The sequence below is a fragment of the Pyrgilauda ruficollis genome, unplaced genomic scaffold (assembly GCF_017590135.1).
Source record: "Pyrgilauda ruficollis isolate IOZ18807 unplaced genomic scaffold, ASM1759013v1 scaffold3, whole genome shotgun sequence".
Classification (NCBI taxonomy): domain Eukaryota; kingdom Metazoa; phylum Chordata; class Aves; order Passeriformes; family Passeridae; genus Pyrgilauda; species Pyrgilauda ruficollis.
In genome coordinates this window covers 22,364,750-22,382,705 of record NW_024524377.1, presented here as the reverse complement: position 1 = coordinate 22,382,705, position 17,956 = coordinate 22,364,750, and the positions used below count along the sequence as shown (strand labels likewise).

General features: G+C 37.7%; 1 protein-coding gene across 7 annotated transcripts in view; it reads right to left on the bottom strand.

Annotated features, from left to right (window-relative positions):
- Nucleotides 1-17,956, bottom strand: part of NBEAL1 (neurobeachin like 1) — an 80,496-nt gene that overhangs the window by 34,239 nt on the left and 28,301 nt on the right. For 6 of the 7 annotated variants that reach the window (XR_005955605.1, XR_005955606.1, XR_005955607.1 and 3 more), the window contains exons 10-24: nt 16,888-16,994; nt 11,985-12,068; nt 10,395-10,493; nt 9,724-10,304; nt 8,960-9,092; nt 8,280-8,399; nt 6,806-7,109; nt 5,795-5,880; nt 5,398-5,487; nt 3,752-3,920; nt 2,596-2,729; nt 2,039-2,198; nt 1,840-1,942; nt 972-1,128; nt 329-487 (exon numbers count right to left, since the gene is read on the bottom strand). Coding sequence is in view for 4 of the 7 variants with exons in the window: in XM_041473355.1 (XP_041329289.1) it covers nt 329-487; nt 972-1,128; nt 1,840-1,942; nt 2,039-2,198; nt 2,596-2,729; nt 3,752-3,920; nt 5,398-5,487; nt 5,795-5,880; nt 6,806-7,109; nt 8,280-8,399; nt 8,960-9,092; nt 9,724-10,304; nt 10,395-10,493; nt 11,985-12,068; nt 16,888-16,994 (2,486 nt within the window). In the remaining 3 variants the exon portion in view is untranslated. Of the gene's footprint in view, nt 1-328; nt 488-971; nt 1,129-1,839; nt 1,943-2,038; nt 2,199-2,595; nt 2,730-3,751; nt 3,921-5,397; nt 5,488-5,794; nt 5,881-6,805; nt 7,110-8,279; nt 8,400-8,959; nt 9,093-9,723; nt 10,305-10,394; nt 10,494-11,984; nt 12,069-13,493; nt 13,524-16,887; nt 16,995-17,956 lie in introns of those variants that run through there. The other variant, XM_041473357.1, reaches the window with a different exon arrangement.

Sequence of the window (17,956 nt, the reverse complement as noted above, 5' to 3'; positions counted from 1 at the left end):
GTAAGGAAAAGCAGACACAAATGCAAATTGAGCACAAAAAAGCACCCGTATCTCTCAAACTTGTGTATGATATAACATGCTGGTCCACAGTTTTTAAAGTTTACTTGATGAACTAACTCAAACAGCACGGATAGTTTTTTTAAAGATCCCAATACTTTAGAACACCAATTCCTTTGTGACAATGCCATCTAGCTAACATAAGAGAAAAGAAAAAGGCAAACTTGGATGATAAGTATCTTTGTAAGTACATACAGTTCTACCAGACCAATGGAAAACACAAATTGATGTTCAATTGATTAATTTAGGAACATATAATTAAATTCATTACCTTGAACACAAGTTCTCTAAGCCTGTCAGAGTATCTTTGATGCAATAACAGAGCATAAAGAATATCAGCATTCCCTGGTTCAAAGAGCAATAAAAAAAGCTGGTCTGGGGCTGGACTGGAATGAAGTAGGCTGAAGAGAACGTCCAAAATTCCACAGAGCTACAAAATTAAGACAACCAAATTAATACCCAGTTCATTTAGATTTCATGATTTGTTTTAGGAAAATTTTTTTGGTTTTTAAGTTTTACTTTTGCTGGTTAATAGACATTTTGTTGCTCAGTATTACTGCATTTAAACAACTTTAATACGTTTTTTCACTCTACAGAACACCTTATCATATTAAGCAGGATCACAAAGCAAGTTCAAGTGCTGCTGATGCTACAAAATAGAAATTACAGGACCACAACTCCTGGTCAGCTGGAAGTCAACTCATTTTGTTTTGTAAACTAAGATCACTTTTCTAATGGTTCATCCTTATCTTACCTACATCTGAACAGAACCACACATCAGTTAACTTTTGCTTGTGGTCATTTTCCTCTTTGCTCACCCTTCTTTTAAGTACACAAGGCAAGATTTCTAAATGCCAAGATGCAAAACCAGATCATGTCCAGTTTAAACTATTAATTTATGCTGTGTTGCATACCTGCTCCTCGTCACTGGTGGCAGCTATGTATCCTACAATGCTCTGAATTTCTTCATGTGCTCCACCTTTGCTCAGGAAATATTTGATCAGTCCATACAGGGATGTCCGTATTGTCCTCAGGTCATCAGGAGCCAGATCACCATCTTTACAACCAGTCCTGTTTGCCAACGACCAGAAAGGCAACCTAAGGAAGCTCCTCATGGCTCATGTATAGCAATTTGATGGTGCCACTTGGGTAATCTTTCATCTACCCAGGCATCATGCAAAGTTTTACATTTTTTACTGAACTCAAGCAACTGAACAGTAATAATCAGATCAGACTTTGAAAGCCTATCAAAGCCCTGAAATGTAGACTTGTACTGATCTGGATACAGGTCAGGATTGCAGGTTCCCACCTCCCACAGGAAACAGCAAAGTCTCTAGCCAATCCTCCTCAAACACATAATTATCTTCATAAGCAGATCTAAATCATCAGCACTGAAAGGTTAAAATTTTAAATTTCTAAAGAAGTCCTACTTCAAATTCTGCAAACATTTGAAAGAACTTAAAATGCTAAACTTTTTATAATGGTAATGATCTATGTTAATTTGCATTGTTGAGCACAGTCCTACAATTTTTTTTAGTTTTAATTACTTTACAAGCACTCCTAGTGTCACTGACAAATTTGACATAATCTTAGCATGAAAATTCAAGGCAAGGCAAAGTAGTAAGTTAAACGGGAAAAAGAATGAATGCAATTTTGTAAACCAAATCAACCACTAAAATCCCACCTGCAGTTTTATTTATTAATTTTCTCATTAGAATGATGGCAAAAAACCCCAAGAGCCACATAAAATAAATGAGGAGTCAGAAGTAGTAAAACTCATACCCATAATAAATCCTGAGTGTGTCTAGAAGAAACTGCACACCATACTTCTTTCTGAATAGCCTTCTACTGTCCTTGATGATTGTAGAAAGATACTGTATATGTCCTACAACATAAAGTTTTCTTTTAGAACCAAGATAAAGATTTGTGTCATGTGAAGAGTCCTATGTCTTCACACAGTTGCCTGAGGCCAAGAGCTCACCGATTCTGAAGGGAAAGTCACCACTGTTCCAGATGCTGAAGTCAAAAAGTAAGTGGTGATACATCTGTTGCAAAAGCTGCATGTTCTTTTCAACTGAGACTTGCTCTATCAGCAACTGTACAGCCATCAGGACATTCACATCCATTAAGATGCTTGGCACCTTGCAAAATAACAACAGGTGTTAGCACTCAAAATACTGAATGTCCTAATAAAATTTGATTTTGAAAGAAACTTAAGCTTCCATTTTTTTATCTTCCACAAAAGGAGCAACGTCTGCTCCATTAAAGCAATACAGTAAATACAAAAGTAGTCTCATTTGAATAACCAAACAACACAAAATCTATATCTAAAAAGCACAACATGAAAAGAAATGAAAGACTGTATTTCACTTTGCAGATAAATACCAACTTCTCACACCTTTTTGCTTTCAGAAACACAAGAAAGAAAATTCTTACTAAGGAGGCCTTTAAAGACTGTGGCATTCTGGCTATGCTTCAAAATGATCAGGACCACATCCACAAAATTCATTACTGATGACGTTTCTCAAGTCTGCCCACCTTCTGTAACAAGGCTCCTAGGGTGGCAACTCCATGGGAGTGAATGAGGTTTTCTTGATTAACATGATGTCCCTGAATGAAGTGCTTTATCATCAAGATGAAAGTTGCAACTATGTTCTTCTCCAGACGTGCTTCTGCAGAACAGAACAACAGTAGCAAAAGTCTTATAGTTTATCATTGGACCAACTGCATAAAAATAGAGGGAAAAAAGTAAAATCAAGTGTTGATATTCCTCACTACTTCCTGAACTTCTCAACTCCTGTTCCTTAGTTGTAGCCTGTCTTTAGATTTTTTCCTGTGCAGAATCATAGCCATTGCATGCCTCTCCAGAACAAAGTGATCTCAGTCCTGACTTCAGTTGCTTCATCCATGGCTGCAGGTTACAAACTTCTTTGTTACAATCATTTGCATATGCTACAGTTATTTTCCCTCTGTAGTTGTAAACTGACAGTTCCCATCCATGGCATGCAAAAAAATTAGAGACAGAGAGAAGATGTATTTTTTTTTTACTCTTCTCCATCATTTCATTTTTGAAAAAAAGTGGTTTTCTGACTTGCAAGGTCTGATTTCTCAGTGGCTTTTGTTAAGGTCAAAGTTAATTCTCAATATTAGCAAAGCTTTTAAAAAAATCTATGCTGAAAGCATCCTTTCAGTTTCTTTTTATTTTAATCCAAAATGTAACTATGTGTGGAAGAGGTAGGAGCCTGAGTATTTTATTAACAAAATGTAAGTTTGGCTAAAGGCTAAATAGTGCAGTTCTGATGCTGCTGTTCCCACGTGGCTGTGTGACCCAGCACTCAAGCTGCAGGAAAGCTTCTCCTATCGGTATTAGTAAGTTTTACATCAAACATAATTTCTCAAAATAATCAGAATAGAAATTAAAACAATGTCATACCTTGGCACCCATAACAGTAAATCATGAAAAGAAAAATAATGCCATTAAATATATCTATACTTGAAGTATACTATATTTTTTTTTGATAGTGCTGAACTGGTATTCAGTATCCATGTCAGGTATCTAGGAACAGAAAGTGTCTTTCAGCTTTATATAGACGCTCTGGAAAATTCAGCACACAATAAACAGACTTCTGTAATTCAAAAGAGGACTTGTAAAATCAAGCTTAAAAATTAATTCACTTCAGCTTCACTTTCCTACCTGATGCCTTTGGGGATGAAAACACCACCCAGTCACCCTCTACAGGAGTTACAAGCTCTGGAGGCAGAGTTTCTCCTTCAGACTTCTCAGGCATCTGTGCACCAAGAAAGCTGATCTGTTCCAGCAATGGAAACAGCACATTCATTCCACCAATACAGTTGATCATATCCTGAATCAAGAGAAAAGGCAGGATAAACATCACCATAAATAAAATCCCTTCCACTATAGCAAAAATCTACTCTGCATACAGGAGTCTCAGAATGTCTCACAGGCCACTTACACACGGACCATCATGTCAGCTCTTGTTCTGAAAGAACATTTTGTACATTCCCTTCCTCCCCACCCCCATATAAACACTGAAAACTGAAGGACACAAAAACTTAGGAAAAATCTTCTGCTAAACATATTTGAAAACCAGGAAAAACATTTCTCTGATTTCTAAGTTATTCGCAGCAAGTATTAAGAGAAGACTGTAAGATTAACACCTCTCTGCTTTAATCATCTTCCTGCAACATTTCAACTTCAGGCAATTAAATAATATAATTAATTTTTTTTTTTTAATAACTCTACACATACATCAATTCTAAGCCTCTCCTTAAAACTCCTGTTTTTCCCCCTCCTTCTCACAAGTGGAGATAGCACAAGACAGTCCCTGGAGGTGGTTAAGGACTGACTGGATTTGGCACTTAGTGCCACAGTCTAGTAACAAGGTGGTGTTTGGTCACAGGCTGGACTTGATGACCTCAGAGGACATTTCCAACGTAATTGATTCTGGATTCTGTTATTCAAACAATGCTTCTTGTGATAAGGTATCGTATATTCCAACCACAAGATTTCTAGAAGTGATTCACAACCACTTCAAATCAATTCAAAATCAGGGTCTCAGCAAGCTAGTCAGAGACACCCACTCAATTCCCCAGCTTGGTCCAGAGACAAACACTGTGGAACCATTACTGCGCAAAGAGGACAAACTGAAGTATTTTAGAACTATTCATACCATAGCAAAATTAACTAACGAGTGTCTGAATTTTCTTAACATTAGTCTCAGCAAGTGATTGTAGAGATATGCACAGTGGATATGTACCCTGAGGTATGTGCACAGTGGATACGTATAGTGTAGCTCCAACAATATTTTCTTATTAATCAGTTTGCCAGTATAGTCAATTGTTCACAGTTCTGGGAAAAATGGCAGATCTTATTTATAGTGCATACATTTTCCTCAAGATGAAAAAATGTGGTATTCTACTGACAAGTCACAAGTGTTAACTAAACCCTACTAGTCTTCATCTAACTCAAAGTTTATGACAGCAAGAAAACCATGACAGAATTCCCTAGAGATGACAAAATGCTCTTGATACACAACATGCATTCAACATTATTATGAAGAATTGTCAGGTACCACAAAATATCCTCCTGTACTGTGACAGTAAAAGCAGTGGCCTTCATAATTTCTCAATAAATGTAAAGTAAATGCAACACTACTCCAGCTACAGCATTAGCTCATGAATTCTCAGTATAAAAACATAGTGCATCTGTTAAATATAATTTGCATTATGATAGTAACTTCCACCATTCCAAAAGTTAGATGAACATACACAACCACTGTCATTTTTACATCAGGTTCTGCCTCTTCACAACACATTTACCTTGATGTCCCAATTCACTACTTTGTTTCCAGTTAGTCTTCCATGTAAAAGATTTGCAGACAGGTCAAGGCAAATTGGGTTTCTGCAGGCCTGTTAAACAAAAAAGCCATGATATCACCAAGTATCTACAGATACTTGAACACAAGATTTTGTGCCAATGTGTTGATATTAAAGTACTTAAACAACAAGAAACCCCTAGAATATAACACATGCTATTTCAGATTTGACTTTCTCTATTGTACATGATAATTCCATCCTTTTGCCAAACCTATGTCTGCACAAAACCACAGTTTAAAAAAGCTCTCACTGCTCCTTATCCTCCCATAAAAGCCACAGTGCAAACACTGAAAGCAATGCACACTGTGCAGTCAAACAGAAATTATGTCCTGTTTCATACCTTTGGTGTATAATGAAGCAGCACCTTACTGGGGAGGTCTGCTACTTCAGCTTCTTGAGACTTCCATGGAGTTAAACAGTTTGGACCTGTAGAAAAAGGGTATATAAAATCATATGACATATTTTTAAGAGTCCAGTGGTTATTAATGTCACCCTTTGCAAGTTTTATACTACCAAACTTGTTGGAAGAAGAAATAGGACCGTCTGAACCATATCTATTTGAGACATGCTTTGAAGTAGAGTTTCTATGACTTAAATCCTTCATTTCAGAGGGTCTGCTTAAAAAGGAACACATTCTACAAGGAACAAGGAAAGCTAAACTACACAAAGAAGAGGTGTTTTTTTACCTTCAAACAGTTCTCATGTTTGTCTCTAAAAACACCTATCTCATATTTGTCACTAATCTCTGTCATCAAGCCTAAATGCCCAGAAGATTAGTAACCTTCAAGATAGTTTTGTTTAGCAATACAAAATATTTCCTTTAAATGATGCAAGTGTTTTAATGCCAACCTGTAACAACCTTGAGTTATTATGCAACTTAATACCTTTCACATTCTGAACAATACAACATAGCTTTCAGAGTATTTTCTTTGAAATGACCACTTAATTCTTGATTCTTATGGAAAAATCCTCAAGCATAAACGACCTTTAAGTGGCCTAACAAATAAGGGCAATACTTTTAAAGACTCTCAACTGTAAACATATGTGGGCAAAGGGTAGCAAAAGATCAGAATTTACAAGTGAAATTATTACCTAACATTTTAATTTTGCAGGTCTGGTCATATGATAAAGAGATGAGCTTATGCAAATATAATATTTTAAAATCAAACTTCATAACACACTTATTAAATGTTAAGCTTATTTGCTTTAAAGCCCTCTCATGTAGGTCAGCTCTGCAGTTCTTCTGGACTGTAAGTTCTTCATTATGTGTCTGTGCAGAGCAAAGCTTAGCTGGGTCTTGTTCGTAACTCATTCCTTTTACTTTCCTAAAACCAGTACAATCACCACTTACCTGCTAAATATAATGCTTTCACCTGAGAAGGCTGCAGTGCTTCATGAAAGATAATAACTGATCCAAGTTGGCCCTCCAAAGATGTTGGACACCCCCATTCACTGTCCTGAGTCCCTGCTGAGATCATTTTGGTGATGAACTCTGGTTTTCCAAGCACCCCACCCCAACCTCCTGGAGCGAGAATGCCCCCAAGCGACGTCCGGTGGGGCATGATTGGGGAGGAAAAAGGCGGGTCTGGTATCTGAGAGGGGGGAGGAGTTGTTGTTCTTTGACCAGCTGAACCAATGCAGCAAGAAGTAAAAGACTGGAGAGTCATACATGGAAGAAAGGAAACGGAACACATACTGTAAATCTATGCTTTAAATCTGAAGACTGCATCTAGCAAAACTGGCCTAAATAAATGAAACCCCAAGCAACAAGTTCTGTCAAGCCTTGAAGAACAAGCAATCCATCACAGTAGGCCAAAAAACAGAGCATACACTTCTCACAGTAGGAGAGAACACCCTTTTCCCAACTAAGAGCAATTTGGTTACCTCAAGAGCTGCATGACCTTTGGCAGGAGCACAGCAGGAAGGACAGTACCTCTGCAGTAGAGGGGTACCTTTGTAAATACTCCTCTTCTGGATTATATTATTCCAAAATACTAGCCCAGCATATCTGCTACTGCACATTTCTCATATCAGTTAGTCCACTCAAACAGATACTCATATGGTAAGAATACTTGCCCTACTTCTAGTTATATTGAGATTTGTAATGTTTATTCTACAGATGGGCCAAAATCAGGGTATTATCTCGAAATGAAGACTACTCTTACTCTCATTTTTTAAGTTTTATACTGATTTTACCATTACAGCATCCAACTTAACTGTTTTCTCAACATATTTAAATATTGAATTAGAACTTAGAAAAGAGGGAAGAATGTTGGGTGTTATAGCCCAGTTTAACATAAATTTGTTTCCCAAAAGGAATGAACAAAGCTTACAGAGGAAATTAAACACGACATACAATCATTTTGATGGCTAGTGTATTGCTAAATGTGTATACATTAGCAATACACTAATGGTTAGATTAACTGCAAGTAAAGTGCTTATTCAGTTACTAAAGGAATAGCATATTAAGGAAACAGTCAAAAAACACCAGTAAAAATACATGAAAATAACAGGGAATATTCTTCATTGTTACATCAATCCTACTGGTAGAGCTGCCATTTATTATGATGTCATTATAAATTATGTCAATATGGCTCAGGCAATTATTTTGAGGAAAACCCCACTATTTAATCACTGTCATCTGGTAGACATTTTTGGTTTATTTTTAAAAATAGATGACTAAACAAGCATTACTTAATGGTTAGTTACACTCCAAAATTATATTCTGGACAGTATCCACGGCTGAACATTATTAGCAACAGTCCGAACACTCACTGCTGTATGAGAGCTCATCCTACCAGGCTATGGCTCAGAAGGGAACTTACCTCATTCATAGCAGGGAATCGAAGTGGGGCAGAGACCTTCTGCTGTCCATTGACATAGATATACACCAGGCTCTGACCAAAGGGCCTCTTTCCAGGCACATGAACAATAGTTATGTTGTGCTGGATAAGCAACAAAAAATAATTAAGTCATTATTAAGAGCAGTGAAATTACTGTATGAAACTATTCAACTTTATGTCTGCTAAGCTGACGAGGAAAGCACTTAAGAAAATAAATCCAAAGCATCAACAATATTATAAGAACACCTGCTGATTCTATTTGAAAGTAATAAATGTAATGTTTACATATAAACAGGTTTTTGAAGAGAAAGATGCAGCTCTTTCATAGTAATGCACATCAGTTCTTAAGTATAGGAATAGAACAGGGTAAGGCAGAAACAGCACCACAGCCATCTATGCCAGTTTTAATTTAATATAAAAACCTCTAATGCTATAACAAGCTTAATCAACAAAAATGCCTAATACACATGCATAAGTTAGCTCAATCAACAACTGATCTACATGAAAATTGCTTGCATTATTTGAGATTAAAACAGCTCTTATGCAATGAATTACTGCAATATTATAAATCAGACTTTGTTAAACGATCAAACAACCACGATTTTGACTTCTGAGCTAACAATACAATTCTAAATAAAGTGTTTATCGGTATCAAATCTTACCCAGAGAGAGTCAAAAAAGCAATGGTCAGGCAGCAGGACTGTTGCATATTCCCTCTTTGTGCACACTGCAACCACCAATACCCCTGAGCATGTAATAAAGGCTTCAAACCCCATACCACTTCCTGTAAAAAAGCTACAAAAGACACACAATCAAGGACTTGCTTCATCAAAATGACCACCTAACAATACACTCATTAGGAAGAAAATCCACTCAAGTTGTTTGGTGGTGGTGCAATATTTACTATGAGACTGTTACTTCTCTTATAAAATAAAAAAATACCAAAAAGACATTTTGTTTGCTTCTGTTAGTACCTAAAAAGTTACATTATATCAAGAAGCAGTCATGTCAATATGCACTATTTAAGCACCATGAAGGTGCCTTCTTACTTGTGCACTTATGTAAATTCAGAGTTCATTACCATTACAACAGAGTGTGTGAAGGCTTTTCTGGTTTTGGGTGGGGGCTTGGAGGGATTGGGTTTTGGTTTTTTAATGTTGTTTTGTTTAAGCAATGAACCTTACCATAATTTGGAGTTATGGATGTTGAAACTGTAGATGACAAGACATTACAACAGAGAAACTACACATAATTTCTCTAACAGAACTTGGCTGCAGTGATGAAAGCTCTCCCTTTCCCAGACCAAGCACTAAGTATTGCCTTTGACAAAGATAAGCAGAAGCACCACATGCCATGGGGTATCACCACACGGCACAGGGCACAGGTGGCCTACACCCGTACATTGCAGCAGTTAGGGTAACTGTACCTGTAGAGCTGCTTCCTCTTGCCACTTTTGCCCGGCGTGCTGGGGTCCACCCGGTCCTGGTCCAGGCAGAGCCAGGCATTGAAGGAGAATGCGGAACCCGGCCACCTGTGGATGGCGGGCAGGGCGATGCCGGCCATGCTGTGGTGCAGGTTGAAGTACTGCAGGGCGCTGGCCAGGCCCTGCTTCCGCGCCATGGCCAGCAGCGCGCGCATCACCGGCACCACGTACGGGTGAGCGCCCCGCGGCTCCTCCGGCCGCAGCAGCCGCACCAGCTGGAGCAGCTCCTCTGAACCCATGGACTGGCTCCCCAAGGAGCCCAGCAGGGCGATCAGGTTCTCTGCACAAGTGCAGTGGAGCACCGAGTGGGAATTGAGGGTCTCGATGATACGGATGACCATGTTTGCGTTGACACACGTGGCACGGCTCTGTCTGTCAATACAGCAGATCCGCCTCAACCAATTGGAGATGAAAATCTGCAGCTCGTGTGATTCTAGCTCTGGAAGCCACTGGATGAGCAGCAATAAGGGCTGCACATTACTGATGCCCAGTATCCCAACAGCCATGTGATCACCTTCAACAGCCTGAAAAACAGCAGGGAAACACAGTAAGATCGGGCCAGAAGTACTGTTGAAAGACGAAAGCATTTCTGCTTCAAAGCAAGCACAGCTCACCATATTCATGAGTTCTTCCAGCAATTCCCGTGATGGCTGACCCAGTGATTTTAGTACCTCATATATGTGTGCATACCCAATCCTCTCCTTGAAGACTTCCTGAGGATAAAAATTCCCATCTCATTAACAAGTAAAACAGACAAAAACTGCTTGTCTACTGCAGCAGGTAGACAAGCAATTTTTAATTTTAATTTAGACAAATGAATGCAGTATTAGACACAGAATAATTAGAATGTAATAACTACAGGTTAGAAATCTATTTTTGATAACCTGTTCATTCTACTGTCTCTAGAATGCTGCAGATGAGAAGCATTTCACTGTAGCACACAGATAAATAAAAGTTCAAAGTAGTATTTTATTAATTACCTATAAAAGAATACAACTACTTTGGTATAATCGAAATGTTAATAATATCACAATGAATAAATAGCTTTATTTTTCATCTTTTTAGTGCAAACTATAGCTTGAAATGTTTACATTGAAACACAGATGTACTCAAATATTAATCTTTCAGTAAAAGACTTTCATAGACCAGATGAAAAAAATTAGAGAAGTGTTCCACAGTTTTCCTGAAAACTAACTGATTTTACAAGGAAAAAAAAATCAACCATCAAAGTTCAAATGAGAGTATCCATTTATGATTCAGTTATTAAACAGCCAACACATCACATGGAACGGATATTCTTCTTCTGGCTATAGTTTGTGCTGAAATGATTTTTTAAAAAAGAATAAATCTTTCAGCAGAAGTGAGGTGATTACTTAGGTGAACATGAAAAGAAAAAATACACATGTTGCAGTAGAAGTACAATTGAAAACTCTGACTCTCTGTGAATCCCAGCTAGGCCCCACCTCCAACACACAACTCTTCCCAGGCTTTCCAGAGTCAGTGGAGAAATAAACACTTTCAGTAATGCCCTGGAAGAGCATAACGGATCCTGTTGTCTCTCCCTTAGGCTGTACTGCAAGTAGCAAACAAATAAATGATTCCCACTCCTCCTTTATTCTCCACTGTACAGTCACATCCCTTTACCTGTGCCAAGTCCAGGGAATCATTCAGCCAAGGGTTGAATTTCATTAACTCAGCAATCCAGAAATAAATATACTATTTTTCCATGGGCTTAGCTTCCAGTCAGAATCACAAACTAACTACAACCTATCCATTTACCAAATTACAATAATAACTACCAAGGAAGGGCACAGGACAATAGCATGACCACCATCTGGACAGCAATACTGTCTTGGTTTGGTTTTAAGCCATATAAAACTACAGCACAAACAGCTGCCTGAAAATTCCTCTAAATACCCACTAAGTCTACCTCATATATCCATGAGACAAGTAACAATGTACTTTCATTACAAAGGTTCCAACTGCCAGCATACTCAGATCTTCCAGTTTTGGTAGAAAGATGACTTAGTGTTGAGCCATTAGACACATATAAAGGGATAAGAAATGCTAATCAACTATTCCTATCTGGCATGAATGTGTGAGCTCATCTCCATTAGCAAGATCCATCAAGGTATTGTGACAACAACACCAAGTGGAAACAAGACCAAGGTGCTGCAAGCAGCCCTGTGCATAGACACTGTTACCTTTGCAGCTGGAGACTTGTGCATTACTGCTGTGAGGGCTTGAATGGTTGACACTGCCAAGGAGTCCAGGTGTCCCTGGAACACCTGAAAGGAGCAAGTACAGAAGTCATATACAAGACGCAAAGACAGTTCAGCTCCACAATCTGTGCTGGGCCCTCCTGCCAGGAGCGAAACCAAGAGTTTGGTAACATGCTTCAAAAATCATCTCCCCACCAGTCAAAATTTCAAACCCCACAGCCTACAAGGAGTTACATCACAGCAGACAACTAACCACAGACTTCCAGAGGAGAGAAGCATTCGCAACACAAACTGCACCTCAAATATTCTGATGGACAAACAAGTTTTCCTCATGCGTCTAATGGACAACCTCAAGAGGGAGGGAGGAAAACAATTAGGAAATCTCTTGCATTGTGGCTGCTGGAAAATCAGGAGCTGCAGTTCATATAAAGTGACTTATTCTCTACCCAAGGCCCTGCAAACCAATGCAGCACAGACACACCCCCAAAATCTAAGAGATAAGTCACACCAGCACAGTTAGGTGGCTGCCTCACCCATAGTCTCATTGCATTGATTCAAAACCTCTCTCTCCAATTTAAGTAATCTTTTGAGGGCTTTTTCTATAATTCTTGTTTATATTGATATTGCTATGATGGTTTTAAGAACAAAAATGTTGGAGCACTGTTTTGCATCCATCAGTAAACCTAATCAGCAACAATGTTCAAACAAATACACTGTTTCATCATCTCTGAAATATGATGTGCACTTCAGACATATTTTGAAAGTGAAATGTCAAGAATCAGAAGATTATTAGACGTGAAGAAACATTTACATGTGGTTAGAGCATTGTGCTGTGTCCAAAAAAGCAAAAGCTATTAGTTAAAAGTCACAATTTGTAAATAACCATCCCTTCTATTCAGCCTTTTTTTTTTTTTACATTTTTTATCAGAACAAATAATTCTACTATAAAATTTATACAAAATTGGCATTTTTAACTTTGCACAATATTTGGGAAAAGTGAAGCAACAGGCCATTCCTACCTCCCTGATTCGGCCTGTCCATTGTTTTGTGCACATCTGTTCTTGATGACAAGCAAAGAACCAGGACACCAAACACAACCATTGAGATTCACAAACAAGGCCCCAGAATCCAAAACACCACAGTGCTGAGACAAAGAGCAAAAAAGATAAAAAGGAGGGGAAAAAGAATCACCACCAGGTTGAGGAAATTAATTTGGATCCCCTTCATGTGCTTCACCTTTTCCTTAAAAGAAGCATAACTGATGCTCATTCCACCGCCAATATCTGCAGTTTGAAGCAGATGAATAAAACATAGGCTGAATTCAATCTGTTATTCAGAAATTTCAGACAGGAAATGCTGATCTGCGCAGCATCAAAAGTTCGTCTTGCTGCAGAAGGCTTAAGGAGGATGGTTAAGGTGAAGCACAGGAATCAATTTTCCTGTGATTGTGTCTTGACTTCAACTGAAGCAAAATACAGTTTAGGTAGGTACCTGGTCCTCATTCATTTCTGTCAGTAATTTGTTGGTAAGGTCTTTCTCAATCTTGTCTGCCACTTTATTGTTAGCATTTAAAAACAGCTGTTAGAAACAGAGACAAGAATAATGGAAATAATTGAATTAAACAGTTACCTGCAGCCAAATCTGTGGAGGCTGCCTTAGATTTGTATTTCACACAAAAAAAAAAAACAAAAAAGGGGAGAAAAATACTGACAATTACATTGTATTTTTGCTTAAGAGTAATTACTAGTTTTTGAAAAAAAGAAAAGAAAATATGTAATCACTGAGACAAAGAGAGATTTATCTGGAATTTGTACTCATCTCTGGCTTAGCAACTGTGATTTCATTCACAATGTGCGCCACAACGAACTTCTAAGAAATTTACTTGTAAGACATAAAGACAAGAGTGGGGCATTAACAAGGAAATGGATACAGATGTTTCATCATTTTCCACTTATGTTTCAGCCTAGGTGAAAGCTGAAGCTACCTAGACAATATTTTCATCTTCAAACGGCTCAGTAGCAGAATTCCTGGGGCACACAGTCTTTGGGACAGGAAGAAGGGCAAAATATCTCTGTCATCATTCAAAGAAGCAGACAGGCTGCAAATAGCTTTAAATCAAACATACACCTATACTGCATCTTCAGCCAAGGAACTGCTCTGTGTTCAGTAGCTAAATTCCTAGTCAGTACCTGAATTTGACAGTTTCAAACTCACCCAAATTAATAATCAATTGCAGGCAATTTGTGTGCCAAATTTAGCTGGAATGTAATCAGAACTAAAATTTACCTCCTTCTGTTTTAAAATTCTATTGAGGCATTAAAAAATAACCCTGATCAAAATGTCAAAATGTTTTAAAAGTTCCTTTAAAAAATATAAACACTTTCCTTTAGTGGGTAAAAACTAAGCATTTCTTTCCCCTCCACACACACACATTTTGCTCCATCATCTGCTAGCTTAGTCTCCCTGAAGAGGAACAACCTGAGAAATCAACTTCTATAAATTAAAACAAAGGACAACACTCAACATTTTACTTTGACTTACATAGATGTGAAAGCACATGCTTAGGAACACTTTGAAAGGTACATCACAGTCAAGAGCACTTAACAATGCAGAGTAACTATAATATGTCTCAGAGGACTATACCTTTAGCAAGAATAAGAACATTAAACAAAAGCAAATGGAGACAATGCAAAAATAAAGAGTCCACAAAGCTTTTGGTATGAGTTACTTCATTTCTCATAAGGCAAGTGAAAAGGAAAAATAGATTTCTTTTTACAGTGTCTATATAGTTTTAATTTTTCCATTTCAAAGCTGTTCAAACCCCACATTTTTTTCTTTAAATCAGACATACTGTTAGAGGTCATTGTGCTTTGTTCGAAGTCTGACCTCTGAGATAGTTAAACAGATGAGAAAAGATTCAGCACTGACACACCAGATTGTTAAATGACTCTCAGTACAGAATAAGCACCTCCTGATACCTCTAAATTACAGTCCCTCTTTTTAGACATCATTGACAAAAAGTGACATTCAGATCATCAAAACTTAACCAAGCAGTTTTGAAAAGCTTTTGTGTAGATTTCTAACCCTAAAGCACAGTAAAGACAGTTTGCCTATGAGCCTTAAAACCAGCAAACATGAAAAAAAAAAAAGGATTTACATTTTAGAAAATTGTAATATTTACAATGACTAGGAAGTTTGAGTAGAAATACAGCCTTGAACAACTCAAGTTCTTTGGGACAGCTACAGCAGAAATAGTGGCATGGATTTGCTTTACTCCTCCTTTCCACAGAAATTACTTGCATTTCAAGTTTGCAGAGGATCCAACAGCTTCCTGAGTTTCAGGTATGTGTATGGACTCTCATGCTCTCTGCAGAGATGCAGAACATGGTTTCCACACATGGCTTGCTTAGGAACCCAGTAGCAATTTCCACAAAATAAGGAATAAAATCTAGAACTAGGATCTCCACCCCCAGCTAATAAGGAGAAATCCTAACTCCAAAACTAACTCAATGTTTGGTATTTGGCTTTGAAAAAGAATGGGGACACAGTATATTTGGAAGCACAAATATACTGCAACACCTGCCCTGCCCCTGTCTCTCCCTATTTTGCCTGCGAAAGGCTAAAAAAGCACACTGCGTACCAAACTGGCAGCACTGATCTCTAAACAACACAGTGATATGTGAGTCTGTATCCCTGGAAAAAACCTTAAAAGAACATATCTTGTAACATACAGACAGGCAGAATGAAAATAAAAACAGCAAGCTGGAAAAAAAAAAAAAAATTCCTGCTTTCTTAAATTCCACCACTTGTTTATGAGCACAGGAACACAGCTAAGAGTCTCCATGAAGAGGTAAACACCACACTGCTGATGATTTTAGAAGAAACTAAAAAGGGAGTTCCTTATCAAGTACAAGGTTAGTACAAAAACAGGCAGATTCCCAAACACAGGAGAAGAATGGAAAGGTCAAACAATGTGTTTTCAGAAGGAGACAATAAAGCTACAGACTATTTAAAACACTTCAAGTCAGCTGGCATTCTGCCACTAATTATAATTACAATCAGGATATAATCCAAACACATTTATTTTTAATACATCATTGCACTGAAATACATTCTAATCCAAAATCTAAATGGATTAGAAACAAATTGCACAGTGTAGTTAGCATTAAATTATCTAACATCAGAAGAGCTCAAAACAGCTATGTCACTAACATATCACAATAACATATCACAAAAAGAAATAGTGCAGAGAGTTACATCATATCTGTGTTCTTTCACACAGGGAAAAATAAAATCAGTGCAATCAGTGGAAGTTTGTAAATTATGACCATTTGCAGCTCAGATGAAAACCCTAGATCCTATATAGAAAAGGTAAAATTGAGGAACATTTTTAACAGCTTGAGCCACACACAGGACTCAAGTATTTTAAAAGACTTAAAATGGGACACCAGAAAGATTTTTTTTTTTAATGGAAAAACATTCCTCTGAAATCAGAATTCAGACCTCCATCTGGCAGCAGTTGTTAAGCAACTTCCTAATAGTCCAGTTATAGAATATAAGAGAAACAAAACAAAATAACCAAACCCCACAACAAAAAGCCAAAGGCAGGTGGGATTGATTTTTTAAATCAGACATACTGTTAGAGATCACTGTGCTTAGCTCAAAGTCTGACAGATGACAGATTTTAATAGGTAGGAAAAGATTCAGCAGTGATTCAAAGCATCTTAACAGATTTTAGAGACCGAGCAGGGTCTGTAAGGGTATTTTGCTCAGGACTCAAAGTATTCATTGCTTTAACCACAAGACAGACATGAGACACCTCTACTTCATTAGTAATAATACAAGGCAGGGTTTGTTAAAAATATGCTGATGAGGGAAAACTTACCTTGCAGTTCTGCAACAGTCGAATGAGATGCTCAAAGCAGTTACTGTTAAGGAAAATTGCTTGCAGAACAGGCCTATCTGTGCAGTCTAACATGGCTGTGATGGTATCTATAAAATTAAAACAAAACTGGCATCAAAGACAAAACATATCCCAAATCCATCAAGCATTTTTTCCTGCACATTCCATAATACACATAAGGAAAAAATTATACAAATGAAATTATCTGCACTTTTGATCAAGAATGATATGCATTTTAAGAACAAATCACTAGGGCTAAAGCTAAATATTTTGACACTCTAAAGACTACCACAGACTAATATTATGGAGAAATTTCACCTAATGATTATCTTTGATTGCTTTGGGGCTCTGCTTCAAGTCATTGACAATTGTGAGTACATAAGCAGCATCGCCTTTTTTTGACAGCACATGAACACCTCTTTCCTCAACAAGCCATTACTCTGCATTCTACAGCAGCCTTATACTGGAATTCTCCATGGCGACAGTACTATTCCTCAGTTTTCTTGGAAGTATGGGAAAAGAAATACCTTTATTTCCCACGCTGAACATCAAAATGGAAAAAACTCAAACCCCTGAATTCTAACCCAAAAATATACCCAGCACTTTCAGACTATTACTTCTGGCCAATGTTTACAACAATGCCATTTGAAAATCAAACTATCACAAAACAGCACCACACAGCTATTTTATTACAGAACAGTTTTATTCTGCAATTACTACGGTTCTGATAAGTTTCACTTCTTGCCTAGCAAAGTTTTTCTCTTTTAATGGAGACCTTCAGTCTACGAACCTTGCCACAGGTTAAATGGTAGAAATCTGATATAGTTTCTTCTGGTTTTTTTATTACTGAATTGTGGAAGAGGTTTTACAGTGACTTCTGTGAGCCAGAGAGAAGTTTGATAAGAGGATCCATGTTTCCCCCTGGAAGAATTTTCTACCAAGGTCGTTGACACAGAAACCAAGACAGAAAGAAGGACAAATAAGAGAAACCTGGAACTCCCTAGTCCAATAAGCACTCTGTCTTTCCTGACCAATGAGTAAAGTGTAAACT